The 22716-nt window shown below is 42.8% G+C and overlaps 1 protein-coding gene across 1 annotated transcript; it reads left to right on the top strand.

Moving 5' to 3' along the window:
• The first annotated feature begins 82 nt into the window (after positions 1 to 82).
• Positions 83 to 20544, top strand: LOC146182225 (uncharacterized). Its single transcript, XM_084577280.1, has 2 exons — positions 83 to 485; positions 16912 to 20544. The coding sequence occupies exons 1-2, from the start codon at positions 258 to 260 to the stop codon at positions 17230 to 17232; spliced, it is 549 nt and encodes a 182-aa protein (XP_084433406.1). The 5' UTR covers positions 83 to 257; the 3' UTR covers positions 17233 to 20544.
• The last annotated feature ends 2172 nt before the right edge of the window (positions 20545 to 22716 follow it).

Consider the following 22716-nt stretch of genomic DNA (forward strand, 5'->3'; position numbering starts at 1 on the left):
TTCTCAAGGCTGTTCTTCTGATAATAGCTTTCTGTAATAATGCACGGCTGTTGATGGCAGTGCCTTCCTCAGTTATCATTTATGCCTCGCTCCAGGTGGACTGTGCATTCTTGGTTCCTGTATTTTAACAAACATACATTTGCCTTTAAAATGCAGGTTCGGACATCAGACAGATTGGACATGGTACAAGTCCTGGGCAAGGTGCTGGGAGTCAAGGCAATCCTGCGAGCCCCTGCACAGAATCCACCTCTGCAGTCATGTGTAACCCTGAAGGTAGAGTGCCAAGAACGAATAATCAGTGCAGCCACTGCAAGAAGCAATTCACATTGAAAAGCAGGCTGATGGTTCATCTTCGAATGCATGCCGGTGACCGCCCATATCGTTGTGATCAGTGCAAGACCAGTTTCTCACTAAAGAGCAACCTGACGGCTCACCTTCGCACTCACACAGGTGAAAAGCCTTATCACTGTCATCTGTGCCCCAAGGTTTTTTCAAAGCATGGTAACCTTAAAAGACACGTTCGATCCCACACGGGTGAAAAGCCATTTGCATGTGACTTCTGCCCAAAGGAATTCGTACAGAAAGTCCATTTGGAATGCCACAAAGCGAGAAAGCACAAGATGGATTGCAGTGCTCCATGAAACCCATATGCAACCTTCTTAGTTAGCTATTGTGGTTACCACCAGCTAATCCTACAACAAGTGTTGCTTCCCAACTGGTTTCAGAAGTGTGTTACATTTGTGAGGGTTATGACAAGGAATATATATGCTCGGAAATTTAACTTGGACGCAGCTACCCTTTCTTTCTTGCTATGCTGCAAAATTAGTGTGATTAGAAATAAAACGTTAGCATGGATAGGTAGCAACATATTCCTGAATTCAAATGCTTTCTTGTTAGTATACTTTCAGCAACCTATAGGTTGTCGAAAGTATTAGAGTTAAAAAAAGTGAGAAACTTGTGTTATCAACGCATTTAATATTTGTTACTTATACTGTTTTCCTACATCAATTTCTGTGGTGAAATGTGCCCCAGTATGTCTAGTTAAACATATTCGGTGCATTACGTTTTCTGGCATTGCTGAGGAATTAACTGATTACTATTGTAGCTTTCTCAATTTGATTATGTTTTAGCACAGAAAAGTTGCTCCTTTGAAGTTATTGCTTGTTCATGTTCTAGAAGTATTAATGAAAATGACCTTATCATAACAGATGGAGTGTAAATGTTCCATCTCATCAGAAATCTTGCATTATTTTAAGATGATTCGGATTTCTTCGTTGTATTAGAAACGACACATCAGCTTACTAAGTTGTGTAATTTGAGTGATTGGAAATAAAACGACATGTGTCAGTAGCATCAGTTTCTCTAATTGAAATACTTTTAAAATCTATAAGCAGTGAAGAGGGTTTATTGGGAGTTACTCGGAGGATTAGAGACGGCGACCGGTGACACAAGAAGATCGTAGAGCGAAGTACAATATCGTCCAAACAAGACGGTCCGAGCTCTCAGTGCGCGCGCTAGCTGATCGGCGTCTTCATCGTCATTAGCTTCAGTGCTGTATCATCTTCTTTACAATTACCCCGGCGGAAAGAGGGAGCCATCCTGGCGACTTAGGGCGAGAGTATGACAAGGGGGTCATAGTATGGCTTAAGTCTACTGTCGTGAACAACTTCTCACTCGCGGCGACGGTGGTCTGAAGAAGGCGTTGCCGGCTCCACGACGTAGTTAACTGGTGATGTACGCTCCAATACACGATAAGGACCATTATACTTTGCAGAGAATTTGGAATCAGCTGGAACACACAGCCAAACGAGGGTGTTGGTAGGAAAGTCAGCAGCGGGCTTTCCGTGATTGCTCACATGTCGGTGAAGATCTTGAATATCCAACGTGAATGAGCGAGCCAGCTGACGGCACTGCTCAGCATTACGAGCAACAGCAGAAAGAGAAGTGTACTCAGAACTGTCGGGGTGGTAAGGAAGTATGGTGTCCAGTAGACAGGAAGGCTCACGACCGTACAGGAGAAAGAATGGGGAAAATCCAGTCGTTGCCTGAGACGCTGTGTTATAGGCATAGGTGATGTACGGAAGTACCTGATCCCAATTAGACACGTCAGAAGAAACGTACATGGCGAGCATGTCACCAAGAGTTCGGTTAAACCTTTCTGTGAGGCCGTTGGTTTGAGGGTGGTAAGCTGTGGTGGTTCGATGTACTGTTTGGCAAGCTTCCAATAGCTCGTTGACCACTTGAGATAGGAAGACGTGGCCGCGTTCACAGAGAAGTTCACGAGGAGCCCCGTGACGTAGAACGAAGTGACGCAGGATGAAGGAGGCGACGTCACGAGCACTAGCCGTAGGCAGGGCTGCAGTCTCCGCGTAGCGAGTAAGGTGATCTATGGCGACTATTATCCAGCGGTTGCCTGATGTCAAAGATGGAAGGGGGCCATAGAGGTCGATGCCGACACAATCAAAGGGTCGCGCTGGACAAGGCAATGGCTGTAATGGGCCGGCGGAGGGGCGCGGAGACGACTTCCGCTGCTGACAAGCAGTACAGGACCGAATATAGCGGCGACAAAGTTGTACATCCCCCGCCAGTAGTACCGCTGGCGAAGACGCTCATATGTCTTCAATAGGCCAGCATGTGCACTTTGCGGGTCGGCATAGTGATGGGCACAAATTTCTGTGTAAAGATGGCGAGGAATGACCAGGAGCCATTTGAGACCATCCGGGCAATAGCTTTTGCGATACAGCAGACCACCCCGGATCGTAAAATGGGAAGCTTGGCGATGGAGGGCTCGCGGAAATGAAGACGTTGAGGACGCAGTGAGGACGTCTAGGAGCGAAGATATCCAGGGATCCCGGCGTTGTTCAAAAGGCAGGTAGTCTGAAGTGAGGGCTGCAACGGAGGGTTCGGATATAGAGTGCGAGGGTACAGGAGAAGGCAGTGGCGAGCGCGACAAGGCGTCACCATCGGAGTGTTTGCGTCCCGATCGATATATCACGTCAAAGTCTTGAAGGCGAAGAGCCCAGCGGCCGAGGCGCCCAGAAGGGTCTTTCAGGGAAGCCAACCAGCAGAGGGCATGGTGGTCGGCGATGACATTGAAGCGGCGGCTATATAAGTAAGGGTGAAACTTTGTTAAGGCCCACACGATTGCAAGACACTCCTTTTCTGTGACGGTGTAGTTAGATTCAGCTTTCGTTAGCACTCGGCTAGCGAAAGCAACCACATATTCGGAAAAGCCTTGTTTGCGTTGAGCGAGGACAGCACCGAGGCCAATGCCGCTGGCGTCAGTGCGCACCTCTGTAGGAGCGGATGGGTCGTAATGGCGGAGAATGGGTGGTGAAGTTAGTAGACGTCGGAGCGTAGTGAAAGCATCGTCGCAGAGTGGGGTTCATGTAGACAAGTCGGCGGGACCATTCAGCAATTTCGTAAGCGGTGCAATGATGGTAGCGAAATTGCGGACAAAACGGCGAAAATATGAGCATAGGCCGACAAAGCTGCACAGCTCTTTAACAGACATCGGTTTCGGAAATTCAGTGACCATACGTAGTTTGTCCGGATCGGGCAGGACGCCATCTTTGGACACGACATGACCTAGTATTGTCAGCTTGCGGGCGCCAAAACGACATTTCTTCAGGTTAAGTTGGAGACCGGCGCCAGTGAGACAGCCCAGGATTTGGTGCAAGTGCACGAGGTGCGTCGGAAAACTGGGAGAGAAAACGACAATGTCATCCAAATAACAAAGACAAATGTTCCACTTGAGGCCGCGTAACCGCGTAATATGTTGTCCATCATTCGCTCAAACGTAGCAGGAGTGTTGCAAAGACCAAACGGCATTACAGTGAACATATAGTCCATCAAGCGTAACAAAGGCTGTCTTGGGTCGGTCAGACTCAGCCATAGGGACTTGCCAATAGCCAGAACGCAGGTCCAGAGACGAAAAGAACTCGGCTCCTTGTAAACAATCGATGGCGTCGTCAATGCGGGTAGTGGGTATACGTCTTTACGAGTAATTTTGTTAAGACGGCGGTCGTCAACGCAAAATCTTATGGAGCCATCCTTCTTTTTCACAAGTACCATGGGAGACGACCGCGGACTAGATGAAGGCTGAATTACACCACGTTGTAGCATGTCGTCAACTTGGTCAGCAATAACATGGCGCTCCGTAGGCGAAACACGGTAAGGGCGCTGGCGAAGAGGGGCATGACTGCCGGTGTCGATGTGGTGAACAACCTCGGTCGTACGACCCAAGGAAGTCGTCTGAGCGTCAAACGAAGAACGGAACTAGTTGAGGAGAGCAAACAGTTGGGTGAGTCGGGTCGAGGTCACTGGCCACAGACGATTGAAAAAGGTCCCAACTTGGTATATCGGAAGACTCAGTAATCGGTGTTAGGGAGGCTACGTGAGCACTCTGTGGTAGATACCCATCAACCTCAAACGGCGAGATGAGGTCAGCAACTTCAATATGACCAAGGCATTCTCCACGAAGTAGCGAGACCACGGCAACCACTATGTCAGCGGCACCGCAGTTAATATTGATGATAGCAAAGGGAAGAAGGAGGTGACGGCGAGAGGCGAACATGTGAGCAGGCGCAAAAAGAACAGTCGCATCGAAAGAAAAGGGTACATTCATGGGAACAATCACAGCACAGTTGGGCGGAATGTCAGTGCCGTCGGCAACAACCAGTTTGGCGCAAGAAAAAGACGGCGAATAGTCAAGAATCGCATCACAGAGAAGGCGACGTGGGTGCGGGCGCAGTCAATAACAGCATTGTGGCGGGAAAGAAAATCCCAGCCAAGAATTAAGTCATGTGAGCATGGCGCGAGCACTAAAAACTCGACGACGTATAAGACGTCCGCGATAACTACACGCACTGTGCAAGCAGCAGACGGACGAACGGAATCTGCGCTGGCGGTGCGAAGAGAAAGTCCAGAAGGCGGGGTGGTGACTTTATGAAGCGAGCGGCAAAAACTTTCGCTAATGACTGACAAAGTGGCCCCGGTATCGACGAGTGCAAGGGCACGAATACCGTCGACAAAAACTTCGAGAACGTTCGGCGGAGACAGACGAGGACTTGTGGTAGGCGAAATGTGCACAGTTCGTGCCCCAGGAACTGCGGCTGCTAGTTTTCCCGAGCCTTGTGTCACGCTGCGCCGCCGCATTGGCGACAAGGACCGACGGCGAGGGGACGGCGAGCGGTGCAATGGAATGTTCTGGCGGCCCGATGAGCTGTGCGGCTGCCCTGGAGATGTCCCCGAAGGTGGGCGCAAGGTGTCGTACAGATATAATTGCTGTCAGCCATAGTGCCTGCAGGGGCAGAACGCAGAGTACGACGGCACAGGCGGGCGACGTGGCCTGGAATACCGCAGGCATAGCAGATAGGCCGGTTGTCATTCGTGCGCCAAGGACTGTAGGGAGGCATCGTTGATAGGTACCGTGGAGCGACAGTTGGTGGCGCCATAGTCGGCACGTACGCAAAAGACTGTGGCGGTGGAGGGCGGGCGGTAACTTCTGCGTATGTGGGAGGCATTTGTACTGGTACAGGTAGAGGCGGCACAACAGGGGGGTTGTAACTCAATGGTGCAGCAAGAGGTGTGGGCTGCAGTGGAACAGGGTCGACATGAGGTGTGACAGGCGCTGGATGGCCAAAACTGGGAAGTGCATCGGCAACTTCCTATGTGATGGTGTGTCGGATCGCAGGGGTAAGTAGCTGGGCTGTAGACGAAGGGCGTGGGCCAGACAAAAGCCCAAGCTGTCGGGAGACCTCATATCGAACAAAATCTTTGATGTGAGCCAAAAGGTCACTGCTCACAGCCAGGCCAGAGATGGATGCAGCAGGTGCAGGAGAGCGACGAGTGCAGAGGCGTTGCTTGAGCATTTCATCAAAACTCTGGCAAAGTTTGTATACTGAGGCCACTGTGGTTGGGCTCTTTGCCCACAGCACGTGAAATGAATCTACATCAATGCCCTTCATTATGTACTTTATCTTGGCAGCCTCATCCATAGACGAGTCGACACGCTTACATAAATCCACGACGTCTTCAATGTAGCTTGTGAATGTTTCCCCTTCATGCTGAACTCGTACCCGCAAGGCTTCTTCAGCGCGTAGTTTCCACACTGTGGGTCGACCGAAAACGTCCGTGAACTTTGCCTTGAAGTTGACCCAAGTTTGCATGTCTGCCTCATGATTTCGATACCAGAGGTTAACAATGTCACTCAGGTAGAAGATGACGTTGTTGAGCTTCATGTGGTCATCCCAGTTGTTATGACGACTCACCCGCTCGTACGAGACCAACCAATCTTTAACGTCTTGGTCGCCCTGCCCGCTGAAAACTGCAGTATTTCGCTGCCGAATGGTACCGGAGCATGAGATATACTGCGAAGGGGCTGCCACTGGCTGTTGGCCTACCTCGTCTTTCGCCATAGGTATTGTACGGCTGCGGAGCTCCACGGTGATCGTTTAAGGGTCATACCTCGGCACGTTCCACCAAATGAAGAGGGGTTTATTGGGGTTACTCGGAGGATTAGAGACGGTGACCGGTGACACAAGAAGATCGTAGAGCGAAGCACAATATCGTCCGAACAAGACGGTCCGAGCTCTCAATGCACGCGCGATTGGCGTCTTCATCGTCGTTAGCGTCGGCGCTGTATCATCTTCCTTACAGCAGTATTTGCACAGCGGAGGAGACGGATATAAAAAGGAGGTGCACAATGTCTGTGACCGGGCAAACATCCTCTCCTCCTAGACTCGCACATTTGCACGGTTGGAGAGGAGAGCAATGCCGATGTTTCCAGCCACACAGCAAAAAAAAAGAATGGCGCAGTACACAGGACACTGCCTAATCGCTAAAGTTTCTTTGCCACTCAGGAAAACAATGAAGATGGCAATTTCACGGGGTGAGAAGGTGCCAACAAATAAAATTAAAAAAATTCAAAAGAGAGCGGACACTCAGAAGAGAAGCCGAACTAAAAAGACAGGAGTGGGGTGATGTCATTTGTTGCGACCCTACCACACGTTTCTTTATTCTACCTGGAAATTGGGGTGTGTTCGTGCCAGCTGGCCGAGATGTCTCCCTGCCCAAAGACTGCCAGCGACAGAACAAAGGCAGAAGCTGCACTGCCTTGTGGCCCATAGAAAGCGTGACATGTACACAGTCTTCCTTACTCAAGGTCGAATTCTGTCACCCATGTGAATATCACTTTAAAAGACTTACGATATCATTTATGCAATCATTTATGATATTATTTATGAATACATTTAGTGTTTATGCAATTTAGCTACTTGCCTCCAACAAAAGCTTTGGTTAAATAGGCTCCTGGTATTTTAGCTGTGTACTTTGAGTGCATTATGCTTAGTGGCATTGGTGATGAATATAGAGATTATCATTGTAGCTTTCCCATTTTGATTGCATACCGACAACCAAGATTGCATACCAAGTTTCTACTTTGAATTTCTTGCTGTGTTCATGTTGTAGAAATGTTAATCAAAATGACATTGACAGATAGGACATAAAAGTTTCATCTCATTCGAATTCATTCTTTTCTTTGGAAGCTTGTTTTAATAAAAAAAAAAACTCTAAACTAGAGGTAAATGCATCGTATTCAGATATGTGGCGCAAAAAACACAAACACAAGAGAAGATACACAACACACGCGCACACTACCAACTGTAATTAGAATTTGAAAACACTTCCTGTTCACCACGCCTCCTCTTCTACACTCAGGCACATTTCATCCTCTTCTTCTCATCTTCCTCTTCTTTGCCAAGGGGATACTGGCACTCTCTTCCTCGCAGACTTTAACATGGTCCAAACTTGGTATTGACCAATCTCATCTTCCTCTTCTTCTCTTCTTCCTCTTCTTTATCAGGGGGATAGTGGCACTTTCTTCCTCGCAGACCAAATACCTCTTCCAAACATGACAGTCACAATTTCTCACTGTCTTTACCCCACACCTCTGCTTTGCCCAGTAACTCATACCACGCTGGACAAGCAAATATCACCACATAGTCATTTGCTTCAGAAAATGAAAGGGAAAAGAAGATCACCAGATAAGTTGAGAAATAAACGACCACAAGTGATTCCCTATATACATAGAGTTGCACACTGCCTGAAAAAGGTGGCTGGTAGGTTTGAGGTGCCAGTTGTGTTTTCTGCCCCCAAGAAACTGGGTGGGTTATGTGCATTAATAGGGAGGAAAAAGAAAGGCCAATGCGATAAGAAGCATGTTAAGAGTTTTACTGGATGTCGGGTGGGAGTGATTTATGAGGTTCCTCTGACGTGCGGTAAAGTATATATTGGGCAAACAGGAAGATGTGTTAATGATAGAATGAGGGAACACGAGAAGTCCATAGAAAATGGCAAAGGGTCAAATTTAGCCTTGCACTGCCAAAAGTGCAAGTGTGAGCCGTTCTTTAGCAGGCTAAACATTTTAGGCAAGAGTCGGGATAAGATGGCACGCGAAATTTTAGAGGCGTATTGGATACAGAAGAAAGAAGAGAGATGCATTAGTGAAGCTTCGTTGAGTTTACCTAGAAAAGAATTTAATTTTATTGACCAAACCTCCTGAGTAATGCAAAGAAAGAGATTATTATAGGGCCTCAAGCTGTTATTCTTGGCCTTAAGTTGTTATTCTTGGACACAAGCTATGTGGTGTGGATGGACATGTCCTACTGGATATGTGTGGCGGTGGTGTTTAGTGTATGACTATGTGACTATGTGGTGATATTTGCTTGTCCAGCGTGGTATGAGTTACTGGGCAAAGCAGAGGTGTGGGGTAAAAAGACAGTGAGAAATTGTGACTGTCATGTTTGGAAGAGGTATTTGGTCTGCGAGGAAAAAAGTGCCACTATCCCCCTGATAAAGAAGAGGAAGAAGAGAAGAAGAGGAAGATGAGATTGGTCAATACCAAGTTTGGACGATGTTAAAGTCTGCGAGGAAGAGTGTGCCAGTATCCCCTTGGCAAAGAAGAGGAAGATGAAATGTGCCTGAGTGTAGAAGAGGAGGCGTGGTGAAGAGGAAGTGTTTTCAAATTCTAATTACAGTTGGTAGTGTGCGCGTGTGTTGTGTATCTTCTCTTGTGTTTGTGTTTTTTGCGCCACATATCTGAATACGATGCAGCACCAACTAGCCTCTCAAGCCGTTATTTAGAGGTAAATGGCTCAATATTAACGCAAGAATGTTATGAGTGAAACGCGAGCTTGCCTTTGGCAGGCAGAAGTTGGTAGGCAACATGGCCTGGCACTAATGGCCTGTGGGTTGTGTAATGTCACGAGATCAAGTGACATTGCCAATTACTCAGTTCCTTACCTCAATAAATTTTCCAGTAGACTTTTTTTGTAAATTCTGCTTGGTCATATTTTATCGGCATCACTTGTACACACCATTTGTTGTCAGCCTCAGCACTCTCAAGTATGCCAGTAGGATGATGTAGAATGAAAAATAGCAACTGCTCTCCTGACACGGGTGGAAATGACGACAGTCTGCTTCTAACTGCTCTGTAGAAGGAGCAGTTTGTAGCAGAATTTTTAGCCTTTTGAGGCAGAAAAGGAAATGTTTCATACCAAAATTTGAGCATTTAGGAAGCTGGAAACATGCTCGGGAGTCTCCGATCTAATTGCTTTAAGCAACCTTGTACTAGAGAATGACATTGTAATGATACTATGGGTACACAATGCATGTCACCTTGTGCGTTTGCCTGTTCAGCACATGCATGCTGTTTCTTCAGGTATTGACAGAGTCGAACAAAAACCCAAATATGTGTTATCATATTGGTTTTCTGAAAAACCATTCGTATACTCGCACTTATTGACATTCAAGATATGGCAGCATAAATTGGAAACAGTCCATTAGTTCATCACTCGTCTTCATAATTATCACTGCAGCGTTAAATTTACTTCTCATTCTTTGCAATTGAAAGTCAGTTTCCTTAACATCGCGATGCCTGTGAAAAATAGAAAATGTAAGAATTCTTTGTTCAACAAATTTACAGATCGGTAACAATATTTACAGATCGGTAACAATATGTAGATTGCATCACCCATCATCCAAGACATTGTATGCAAGGCATGTTTGTAGAAGAGGCAACACAGCTAAGAATAATATGCAGAGATGATGCTTACTTGAACAAGCTGCAGTCAGTAAGAGCAACACTTATTCAAAGAAACTAACCCTGTAACTCCCTGAAAATGCTACAATGTCCCTATGAAACACCAAAAGACAGTATTGACAACTAGCCTTTCTTTATAATAAGATACTCCAATGCCCTTGCAAACATGAACAGTATTTTGCAGAAATATTACTCCATGCTAACATGTAATAACCGTCTGAAGAAAATATTCCCAGAGGCACCAGAGTAACATATAAGCATAACACAAACCTCAGAGGTATTCTAGTACATCCTAAACTTGACAGCAAGCTTCTCAGACAACCACAACATTGTTCTCGACCCAGATATAAGACATGCAACCATTTTTAAAATTACACCAGGTTCAGAAACTCTGCAAGCAGTTTTACCTTTCACATAAAATTAGGCTTTAATTGTACATCATTAGATGTTTCTACTCCTTAAAATGCTCATTCTGCTAGAGAGATTGGGCAATCAATGAGCATAAGATTAAATGGAAAAACAGGGCAAAAGCACTTTTTCAGCATTTCAGTCATAATGGCCATAGTTTTAATTAAATTAAATTATTTATTCTCTGAGCAGGTTTTAAACCATTGAGGAACATCAAATACAGGGAGGCATTTCTAATCCATGAATTTGAAATATTGCAACCAGCAGGAACATCCCAAAAAGATTAGAATCTGAAATCTTTTCTCTATGCCATAGTCATTCTGCAAGACAACAATCACATGCAGCATGAATCATGCAATTTATTCACAGCATTTGCTTGCCCTTTTAAGCATTACTTCCATGTGTTTTTCCAAAATTTGGCCTGTCTTTTCACTTCCTAATTTTTTTCCCTCTTGATTCTTTCTTTTAGTATTTTTCTGCTTGGCAGACATGGCATACACTGATTTTGTTATTTTATTATTTTTTTCAGTTATCCTTCCATCCTCTTTTTTTAGCTCTAACATATTTAATCTTTGCTGGTATTTTACTGCTTCTGGAAAGCTTGTAAGTATTTTGCTCCAACTCTATCGGTTCCATTGTAATGCCTATCCCAATCCAAGAAACACCTGCCGGCATTGAAACTGCTACTGATGCCGGCTCATCTACCTTGCACTGTACTTTTCGTTGCTGCTTTTTTTTTTTTTTTTTTTTTTCCAGGTCATGGGATCAGCTGTTCCTAGTACAGAGAAATCCATCCTCAAGGAAGCATTCTTTTATTTCTTTCCCTGCTCGTCTCCCCTTTCCCTTACCTGCTTCTCTTCTTCGAAAACAAAAGCATAAACTCTGCCAGTGATGATTGCACTGCACAAAGACAAGGCCTCTTGTCGAAACCCTTCTTTGGTTTTGTTTAGTTATAACGGGGCTTTACATTTGTCAGGTGGTGTTTCACTTACTGTGTTAAGTTACGACTGTATGCTAGTTGAGTATGTATGGGATAACAGAGGCACTAATTAAGAGATCAGGGATTAAGAGAGTTGCAAATTGAATGGCTGACAGAAATATATAAATATATGGCCCATATGGCACTACGGCCTAGGTAAACCCCTTATCTACGGATGTAAAAATCCTTTAGCATTCAATATTCTTTTCAGTTTTGCCAGACATTTCTCTTTATGTAATTGTTTTGCTTTCCCTAATATGTGGTGTTAAATCTGAAAGAAAGTATGGATATATTTCTATGCGGTGTAATAACCTGTGTAGCTATGTGAACAGAACCTTTCGTGTTGCAATTCAGTGAAGTTGTGGGTTTTTTTCCCCTCTTTTGTTGTATTTACTGGTTGAAACTCTTCACCTTCTGGAAATGTTACTGCTTTTGCTCACCTAATGGGGACATTTGCAATCTTTATTTAATGGATTCAAAATTTTTCTGCATCAGGTTGACAATAAAAAGCAAACTGCAGTTGATAATAAAGCATTCTGATGGCCACAATTACACAGCTGAAGTATGTTACTATGCATGCATGTATACTGCAGTTGTGGCCTGTGTGCTGTTTTTGTTTTTGCTGTTTATATCTAAATGGAGGTTTACATAGAGCCACCTAATCCTAGGCTAGAAGAGTCTGGTGAACTGTGTGTCACATTTGAACTGTTTTGTTTTACGGTCAGTAGCTTCTGCTTTTTGGCTACTTTCACCTTAAACCACTTGTTTGTGCTGCAAAGAAGTCATGCAAACATGCAGTGCTCACTTCAGGGTCGATGTTGAATAGTTTTCAAACAAATGCTCTCTTTCTTAATGCCACAATTTTACCAGCTCTTGTCTCTTGACCACTGACAGAGACAGAGGGGAATATTTTGTCGCCTCTTTTAGGCAGATTTTGTGAAACACAGTGTAAGCGCTCCTATACAGCAGCAGCAGCAGTTCACTTTGAAAGCCTAAAAGATCCTCAGAATCATACAGCCACCTGCCTGGAAATGTTCACAAAGCGTCCATGACAAAAACATGACATGGATTCTCTTCACATTGCGCATAGAACCATATATGATCCACCTTATTTTATTTTAATACTCTCAATGGTGTAGCAGCCATGTGAAATGATGCTGTCTGCATATTCTCTGGAATTTTGTGCAATGGTATTAGCTAGGACATGTTTGACCATGAAATTCATGAAAATGCAGCTGGTGCAGTATGTGTGATGCCATCCTTAATCTTTAATGCCCATTTAAGGGATCTTGGAGGTAAGGTAAAACAGCCAGTTGTCGTTTCATATTATAAAATGTGTCCTTGCAGCAGTTTCTAATCCATTCCTTTCTGCTGTTCTATATACTTCTGTACATTGTGATAAACAGTGATTAATACCTAACGCCACTGAAGTTAGTAATCTGCCTTAAAGTGAATGCAGCACTACCAAATTATGATTGGTAAATGTTTAGAACAGATAATTACTGCATTAAGTGCACTCTATGTTTTAAGAGTGTTGATTTCATCTAACTCTGCTTGATTCTGCAGGCCAGTGTATGCCAAGGGTTCAAGGTGTCAACACCATTCCTTTCTGCTGTCCGGTATACTTCTGTACGTTATCATAAACAGTGATTAATAGCTAATGCTGCTAACGCCACTGAAGTTAGTAATCAGCCTTGAAGTAAATGCGGCACTACCAAATTATGATTGGTAAACGTTCAGAACAGATAATTACCATATTAAGTGCACTGTATGTTTTAAGAGTGTTGATTTCATCTAACTTTTGATTCTGCAGGCTACTGTATGCCAATGATTACAAGGTATCAACAATCAGACTGCTGCCAAATATTTTTGTTTTGAGTGTTTTAATTGTCAATCCTATAGCTCCCATGAAAATAAACACTAGGTAGACTTTCTTCAGGCATACCCATTTCAGCTGGAAGGCGATGAGATTCCAGCTGCAGTTATTCCAGCACGAAATTTTCAAGCTGGAGCTCAACTGGGGGTGTCAATTTTCCATCCGGAAACTGGAACATTCCAGCTGGGCATGAATTTTGCGGTTCCATAATCCAGCAGGAAATAGATGTCATTCCTGCTGGCACTGTCTTTCTCCAGCTGGAAAAGCCTGGTTTCCAGCTGGGTAAATTGGGTACATGGTTCCATAATCCAGCAGAAAATGAGTTTTCTTTTCGCCTGGCCTGTAAATTATTTTTGCTTTTTATTTTCTAAATTTATTATTGTCTGGTGCGTGTATGTAATTGTATGTTCATAAAGTCTGGGCACAAGTAGTTGACTTGCAGGTGTGCAGCTTGTAGTTGTATTGAATGAATGCTGAAAGCTTAAGTTCGATACTTTTAGGGTTTAAGAGTCTTTTTTTTTTGTGTGTGTGTGTGTGGGGGGGGGGGGGGGGGGGGGGGGGGGCTGCCATCTTAGGTTTCATTTCATAGGCATAAGAACCAGCATGAAGAGGAATCATTGAGAAGTTCCTTCTGCCAACTAGTTTTATGTTTGCTTAACCTTACCTGGTTTAAACAGCAGGAGCTGTAATTTTCATGTGCATAGTCAAGAGCCCGACAAACCATCAAAAACTAGCTAAGCAACCAGGGACAAGCAGTATATATATGCTGCATTCAGCATTGCAATGGGGCACACTAAAAATGTCATTTACAAAGATTTGTATTTATATTTCATAACACTGTACAAGTTTCACTTCTTTATGTCTCCATGTGTTCTTTCACATTTTGTGTTTGTGGAAAAAACAACATGACAACATTTGTAGTTGGATGGGCCTTTTAATGCCTTCTTATTTCTGCTTTGTGCACATTGTTATATATACAGGAAGCACCATTTTTTGTGACACTTGCATTTTTCTCTTCTTCAGTATGCTTTGCTTCGTTTTGCAGGTCAGTAATTATCAGCCAAGGGCTGCAACGGTGCTGGACATACAAGCCTGCAGTACATCACGTGTCAAACATTACTAACACCTTTGCTTCATGCTTGTAACCTGTAAAATTGCATGCTTAGCGATCCCGGTGCACTTAATTTATATACAAAGTGGGATGAAAACTGTTTGTGTGCACTATGTGGAGTGTATAGAAATTTAAGCGCAGAGACTTGAGTTGTAGGGTCTGCACCTCGAATTTGAAGGTTGGATTACAGGGATTTAACTATAAGAAAAAGTGCGCCTTCCTCAAAAATAATTTTGTATAAAGCCATTTCTGAAACATGTTTTCTCTCCTCTGGGATGAAAACTGGCAGTCTTGTATATGCAGCATTGTATAACTGGGTGCAGAGGCCAAGGGTTCGGGAAGGTGAGCAGGGAATTATGAGTTCCATTGAAATGGTGTCTTCTAGTGTCAGTGAGGCTGCTGCTTCAATAGAATCTTTTCTTCATGGCTAAAATGTACCACTGCACAAACCATGTGCATTATTCTAGTAAGAATTATTTTTAAGACTTGAAATTGCGCAATGAAAAAACGCCCTCCTGGGTTGAGCTGTATACAGAAAACACACAAAGCTGCATACATAGCAGTCACGCAGCATCCTCCAACCTGTGTACACCTGTGGTCAGTTCTTTACGACTTGGAGGAACCAAAAAATTGTCCGTCGGCACTCGCCCTTTAAAACGGAAGTCCCTTAATTGGCTCTAAAATGTCATGCTCAAATTACAGAGTTGGGATCATATGACTGCCCCTTTTTTTTCACAAGGGGACAAATCGGACATTACCATGTGGCTATTTTGCGACTCCATGTGCATCATCATATGAGATTGTCAACGTGGAAGTGTGCCCAATTTTGTTTTGTTCATTCAGTTGTGTGCAAGTGAAAGTTTTTTTTATTTTTTGTTTTCACTGAGAGCAATAGCCTCAGGTCAGGAAATTGCACGCATTGCAATATATTTCGCCACTGGGTGCCTCTGACTCATTTTTCATACCTTGATTCTAGTGCTGTATATTAAATATTTGCAAATGTTTTCTTAACTCATTCAATGCGGCTCCACCACTTTGGCAGTCAACTTTTTTTTGTTCTCTTTGCTTTGTCCTGGGCCTGAGGCTTTCTTAACGCTACAGCTTTGGCAAACTAGTGTCAGAATTGTGTAATGGTAGTTTTGCCAGTGTCGCCTGGTTTATTGTCATTTCTTGGGTTATTGAAGAGTTGGCTGGTCACATGTGACAGATGTCTCTACTTTATGCACATAGTGTTACACTTTCAAAATAGTATTTATTGCTGCATGAATTCTGCTTGCACTGCATCCTATTTGTTTACTATTTGAAGTCCTCCTTATAGCAGGTAGCATTTTACTGTATGAGGTGAGATCAATAATAGCTGTCTTGTCATATTTCGAATCCAAAGGGATGATGCTGTCAAATGCACACCTATCAGATACCATGTCAACGCAACCATTGCATGCCTGCAAGCTTTCTCGGCACATATGCAACCCACAGTTGTGATTAGTAGCGGCTAGTTTTAGCACTGTGTGAATGGTGTGTAAGCAAAATAACGTTTTCGATTGTCTTTTTATTTTGAACATTGTGTGTGGAGAAAATTGTTTATTCTTGTTGCACTTGCTTCGGTAATGAGTGATGTATCCTTTTGAATATAATAATCGGCAGTGAACATATGTGATAACGTTGCTTTAAGAGGCATCTAATGAGCTTTGTCGTGTTGGTTCTTGCACCTTAGCAGATGTATCTTGCATTTCGATACGAGTTCAACACTAGAGACTTTGTGTGTGGTCTACCAGCTCTACAAAGTTAAATGTTAAGCCCAATTTTCTTGTTTCTTTTTTAGGTATTTTGATTCACTGACTGAGTTGATGGTAATGGAAGTCTTAGTTCACAGGAGAAGAGCTATAACTGGCACTTTGCTCTGTTGCTAAGCTTTGCTGACTTCTACTTGTTAGTGAGAAGGCCTGCATAGGTGAACAACACGGTGTTTGTCATGAAGATACTAATGGAAGCGCATTGCCCACAAGCAGTGGCTTTGGCTGCGTGACAAGGCTACCCTGTTTTGATTGGCTATGAGGGAATTTTTTCAGACCTGATGTTTTCTTTTTCAACCGCATGCATGATTCACAGTAGGTATATTCAGACCTGAATCCTTTTTTAATGCCAATCTACTGAATTTGGCTTTATAAATGTTGCACTGCTGCTGATGGCAGGGCTTACCTCAATCATTTTTTACCCCTAGCTCCAAGTGGGCTGTGCATTGTTCCTGCAGTTTAATGTACATACTCTGCCTTTATTGCACAGTTACAGGTTCAGTCATCACACAGAGTGGGCAAGATTCACCCTGTCGAAGTCTTCCTGGTGACCTTTGCAAGGAATCGGCTTCTGCTGGCATGGGTGACCTTGGTGATAAACTCACGAGAAAGAAGTGGCATGAGTGCAGCCATTGCAAAAAGAAATTCATGTCGAAAAGCCACCTGGCTGTTCATCTTCGAATTCATACCGGTGAACGCCCATATGTTTGTGACCACTGTAAAATCAGTTTTGCGCAACGGCCTCATCTGGTGGAGCACATCCGCATCCACACGGGTGAAAAGCCCTACAAATGCCAACTGTGCCCCATGCATTTTGCGCGACATTCAAACTTTCTGAGACATATGCGATCGCACTCAAAGGAAAAGCCTTATCAGTGTGACGTGTGCCAAAAGGCATTTAGACACCGCCAAAATATTAAATCCCACATGGAGTTAAAACATGGAGATGGCAGTGTTCGATGAAACCCATTGCGAAGGTGTTTTGGCTACCTTCTCTGGTAATTACAACTAGCCATCAACATGGTAGCAATACATGCTACAACAGTGCTTCTGGCAGATGCAGTTCAGTGGTGCATTATATTTGTAAGCTTCCTTAGATAAAGACAAATGTTCCTTAAAACATCATGTAGTATGTGCTAGTAACCAGCTGCAATTCAAGTGATTCCTTAACGAGAATGACTGACCCACTGAGCTTTTAAACAAGCTTAAATGGATATAAGCGACAACATTTGAGAACATGTCATCAATTTCTGTTATCAGAATATTTGTAACAAATTTAAATATTTAGAAATTGACAAAATGATCGGAATTTTGTCAATACTTTGAGTCTGCCTTGTCAAGAGCTCTGGGAAAGTAATTGGGAGTGCAACCATTGCTTTTTTGTGCATTACCAATGGATTAGATCATGTAAAAATATTGATGAATTCTTGAGTTATTTGAAACAGTTTCTCTGTGGTTACTTGACGCCACAAAAAGAATTTCTGCACCATACTGTACCAAATGGCGAATGCTGCTACAAAAACGAGTTTTTGCAAGCATTAGTGCCGCACCTGCATCAAAAAGTGACTGAAGAACTTTGTGGAGTTGAAAACCAAAACTGAAGCCGGCACCTAAATATTGGGCGTGCACTCTTGATTATTGTGTCATAGTAAGTAGGGATATGGAAGTGTTTGTAACTTCAGATAGATCATGAATTGGATCTGCTGCTCGATTCAAGTTGTGCTATGCATTGCATTTATATACCAAACAAGTACCAAAAACATAATGGAGGTTCCTTCTGTCCAGAAGTCATGGTCAGAAATTGCTGCATTTCTCAACAGTGCTTGCTTGATATATATATCTGCTATAAATGGGCAGCTTGGCTCTTCTTGACACCACAATGCGCGGCGTGCACAGAAACTGGGTGTAGATACTAGGCATTGATTATGTCTTTGCACCGAGCACAATATTCGTCTCTTAGAATAGACCTTTAGGTCAGGTGGGATAAGGAAATGTGGAACTCTTAAACAACAGCCTCAAGGTCAGACTGTTGATTACATATAATTATAGAACAATAAGGTACGCTAAATATAGGTGAACTCGGAAGATACACAGCAGGACAGAAGCACAAACTACTTCTTTCATGTCGTCACTGTGTTTCTCTTTTTTAGCTCTCCTATTTATTCAAAGATCATTTACCAACTAGCCCATCAGAAAGTTGTATTACATCCTGTAGAAAGCAGGCCTTGCTCCTTCTCTTACATTGTAGTTTTGTTTCTAAATATTCAGTTGTGTTGACTTGCATCATATGCAGTGATGAAACTTCATCAGCCCTAGTAGTAAGCTTGATTCTGCACATAAGGATGTGGAGAATCGTTTGAAGACTTCCCCAGAGGTTTCTGAATGTGAAGATGTTGGGCATATTGTGAAAGGCATTTTACTGTATTATGGTGAGAAAACTTGACCCTCGGTCTTATGATCTTTTGTTTTACTGTGGTCACAGCGAGAATCTGAACTTGCTGGCTGCAGAAGATAGAATTTTGATGCAACCATTTCTTGGGGGCATTAATAAGCAAAATTTTAGCACAAATTTTTGTTTTCTGCTACAAAATCATATTGCTGCTATAAAGTGGAATTCCCTATCCTACAAGATCTCTGTCGTCAGTTCTACAAATGTGCTCTTTTGAAGATTTTCTGTCAATGTATCTAAGCGTGATGGAAGAGTGAAAAAGGGCAAAGTTGCCCTACCTCGAAGCAATATTTCTTGTTTTGCTTTGGAGGTTTTGTGATTTGTTGTTTAAAAACAGCTAAGAAAAATTGTCACTGCTGAGCTATCTGGAATGGCATATTCCTCAGAAGCTGTCAGTGTACTGGAGACAAGGGATGTATTATTTGCTGGAGCATTGTGTTTCTGGTAGTTGTTTTTTGTGTGTGAAAATCAGCATTTTTTTAACCACTTCTTTCTTTCCTAGCTTCTTTGGTACTGCAAAATGTAACTATAAAGGCTGTAACTCATTCTTATCAGGTGATCACTACGATAACAAGCTGCCAGATTTGTGGCCACAGAGAAAATACAGTAAAACCATTTGTTCCCAAGTTGGGCACTTACAGGCCTGCTCGCAGGACCATTCACTTCAATGCAGTCAGTAATTCTGCCAGATACTCTGAGCTTCCGCAGAATGTCTGTGATTGCTGTGCGACACTCTCATTTCACAAATATGTTATTGCAATTTCTTTCAGTATGTTTTGCCTATGTTGTATGTTGTGTTTATTTCTTCCATTTCCATTATGGAATAAAATTGAAAACCAGTGCTGAGCCTTGGCTACTTCTGCCTGTATGGAGCTAAAATTTAGCTATGCCTGACTCCCCATGGTTCTTCCATTCATGCACATAAAAATGAAAACAAATTTGTTGACTTTGTTTAAAGTTGGATATACTGTTTTAAGAACAGTATACAGACTATACAGGCTATACTGTTTTAAGAAGAAACTAATAACTGTAAGCGCAGATTGTATTTCACTGCATAGGAACAGAGACGTGTTCTGGTTTCGTTGCTGTTGCCCCAGTATGGAAAAAGTTTTCTGCAGAGTATTGTCAGCACATTATCCTTAGATAAGCTTTTCTCTGCTGGTTCTGCAGACAATATAGACATTGTGCTGTATGTTACTTTTTGTATACCACATATTATCGGTTTCTTTGGCAAAGAAGCTTTGCCAAGAGAATAGCTGTGTTTATTCTGCTGTATATATAGTTGTTTTCATTTCTCTATTTCTTCAGTGTGAAACAATGCAGAAACAGGTATGTCATTTACCGTGCCTCGTTCACTGGGTAATCGTGGGGCTAGCCAGCTCTCAGCGCTTCCCTATAGTAATGACATCATTCATTCTCTGCTCAGTAATCAATCCAAATGCCATCGCTCATTGAAGGTGGTTTCAGACACTTGCAGAATGAATTTTTAAATATCTTGCTTAAGTAGCATACTGATTTGATGCCAGCAAATATGCCCAAGTATAAGAAGGGTAAATGTCAATATCTTGTGAGCTGTTGGTCATTTTAACTGCTCACTCTCCGTATTGATACTTGGCCAAGCCTTTGCCTGAACATAGTTAATTTCTAGTTTTTTAGTTCCTTTCCTTGATTTATTTGATTCATTTTTCATAGCTTGATTCTTGTGCTGTAATAAATATATTTGCAAATGCTTTCTTGACTCATTCAATGCGAGTCCACCACTGGTTTTTTTTTTCTTTGTTTTGTCCTGGGCTTGAGGCTTTGTTAACACTAAAAAGGGAATAATTACTCACTGACATGCACCCACGCGCAGCCATATGACTGCCTAGGGAAGCTATACAGCTTTCTTAGAAACTTCGTAGTTTCTCAGAAACTGGTATCAACATTGTGTAATTGTGGTTTTGCCAGTGTCGGCTGGTTTATGCTCATTTTTTAGGTTGTTGAAGAGCTCACTGCAATCCCTCCTGGTTGGTCACATGTGACAGGTGTCTCTACTTTATGCACAGTGTTACACTTTCAACATATTATTTATTGCTGCATGAATTCTGCTTGCACTGCATCATGTTTGATTGCTATTCGAAGTCCTCCTTATAGCAGGTAGCATTTTACTGTATGAGATGAGATCTATAATAGCTGTCTTGTAATATTTCGATGCCAAAAGGATGAAGCTGTCAAATGCACACCTGTCAGATAACATGGCAACGCAACCATTGCATGCCTGCAAGCTTTCTCGGCACATATGCAACCCACAGTTGTGACTGTAGCGCCTAGTTTTATCACTGGGTGAATGGTGTGTAAGCAAAATACGTTTTCGATTGTCTTTTTATTTTGAACATTGTGTGTGGAGAAACTTGTTCTTGTTGCACTTGTTTCGGTAATGAGGGATGTATCCTTTTGAAAATAATAATCGGCAGTGAACATACGTGATAATATTGCATTAAGAGGCATCTAATGAGCTTTGGCATGTTGGTTCTTGCTCCTTAGCAGATGTATCTTGCACTCCGATAAGAGTTCAACACTAGAGACTGTGTGTGGTCTACCAGCTCCACAAAGTTAAATGCTAAAGCATAATTTTATAGGGTATTTTTTTAGCTATTGTGATTTAGTGATCAAGTTAATGGTAATGGAAGTCTTAGTTCACAGGAAAAGAGCTATAACTGGCACTTTGCTCTGTTGCTAAGCTTTGCTGACTTCCACTTTACAAGCGCATTGCCCACAAGCAGTGGCTTTGGCTGCGTGACAAGGCTACCCTGTTTTGATTGGCATTTATCAGGGCATTTATTCAGACCTGATGTTTTCTTTTTCAACCGCATGCATGGTTCACTGAATTTGGCTTTATTAAAGTTTCACTGCTGCTGATGGCAGGGCTTACCTCGATCATTTTTTATCCCTAGTTCCAAGTGGGCTGTGCATTGTTCCTGCAGTTTAATGTACATACTCTGCCTTTATTACACAGGTTCAGTTATCACACAGAGTGGGCAAGATTCATCCTGTCGAAGTCTTCCTGGGGACCTCTGCTGGAAATCGGCTTCTGCTGGCATAGGTGACTTTGGTGATAAACACGCGGGAAAGAAGCAGTATGAGGGCAACCACTGCAAAAAAATATTCAAGTCCAAAAGCAAGCTGGTGGTTCATTTTCGAGTTCATACCGGTGAACGCCCATATGTTTGTGACCACTGTGAAAATAATTTTGTGCAATGGTCTCATCTGGTGGATCACATCCGCACCCACACGGGTGAAAAGCCCTACAAATGCCAACTGTGCCCCATGGATTTTGCGCAACATTCAAACTTTGTGAGACATGTGCGATCGCACACAGGGGAAAAGCGATATCAGTGTGATGTGTGCCAAAAGGCATTCGCGGACAGTCGCAGTTTGAAAAACCACGTAAAGGTGAAACATAAAAGAGATAACAGTGTTCCATGAAACACATTTGCGACATGTGCCTACCACCTCAGTCGGTATTCAGATGTGTCATTTTAGTGACTCAATTGGTAGAAACATCGAAGCTACATATGTTGATTTGGTTGCCACCTCTTCTGGCTCCAGTGTTTCCAGAAGTCAAATGAGGGCGAAAATGACATTTCTGATAATGATGCAAACTCAGAACAGGGCCCTTTTTCTATTGCTATTAGATAGAAACATGTTAGTTAAGTAGGCTATGACAGCTATTTCTTGCTAACTCTATTCATTGGTGTGTTATAATTGTAAGCTTTCTAAGTTAAAGAAGGCATTTGGAAAGCATAAATTAATATGTGGTTTCATTTTAGTTATGACCCAGCTGCCCTTTAAGTATTTCCTTAATGAGGGTGACGAAATAACTAAGGTCCTAGACATGTGATTGGATATAAAACAGCATGGTTAGATGTGGCATCAATTTCTTTTATCAAAATGTGTTCAAAAACTTGAAAACATTTTCAACATCGACAAATCTGATGGGAATTTTTGTCAATATCTCA

Source organism: Amblyomma maculatum, chromosome 8, assembly GCF_055883805.1.
Source record: "Amblyomma maculatum isolate TAMU_Amacu chromosome 8, ASM5588380v1, whole genome shotgun sequence".
NCBI classification, from domain to species: Eukaryota; Metazoa; Arthropoda; class Arachnida; order Ixodida; family Ixodidae; genus Amblyomma; species Amblyomma maculatum.

Excerpts from the sequence above, each read along its gene's own strand:
- LOC146182225 (XM_084577280.1), top strand. The coding sequence starts at position 258 with ATGTGTAACCCTGAAGGTAGAGTGCCAAGAACGAATAATCAGTGCAGC. Across the intron at positions 486-16,911 it reads ACTGTCATCTGTGCCCCAAG|AAATTCATGTCGAAAAGCCA; the intron begins GTTTTTTCAAAG and ends CATTGCAAAAAG.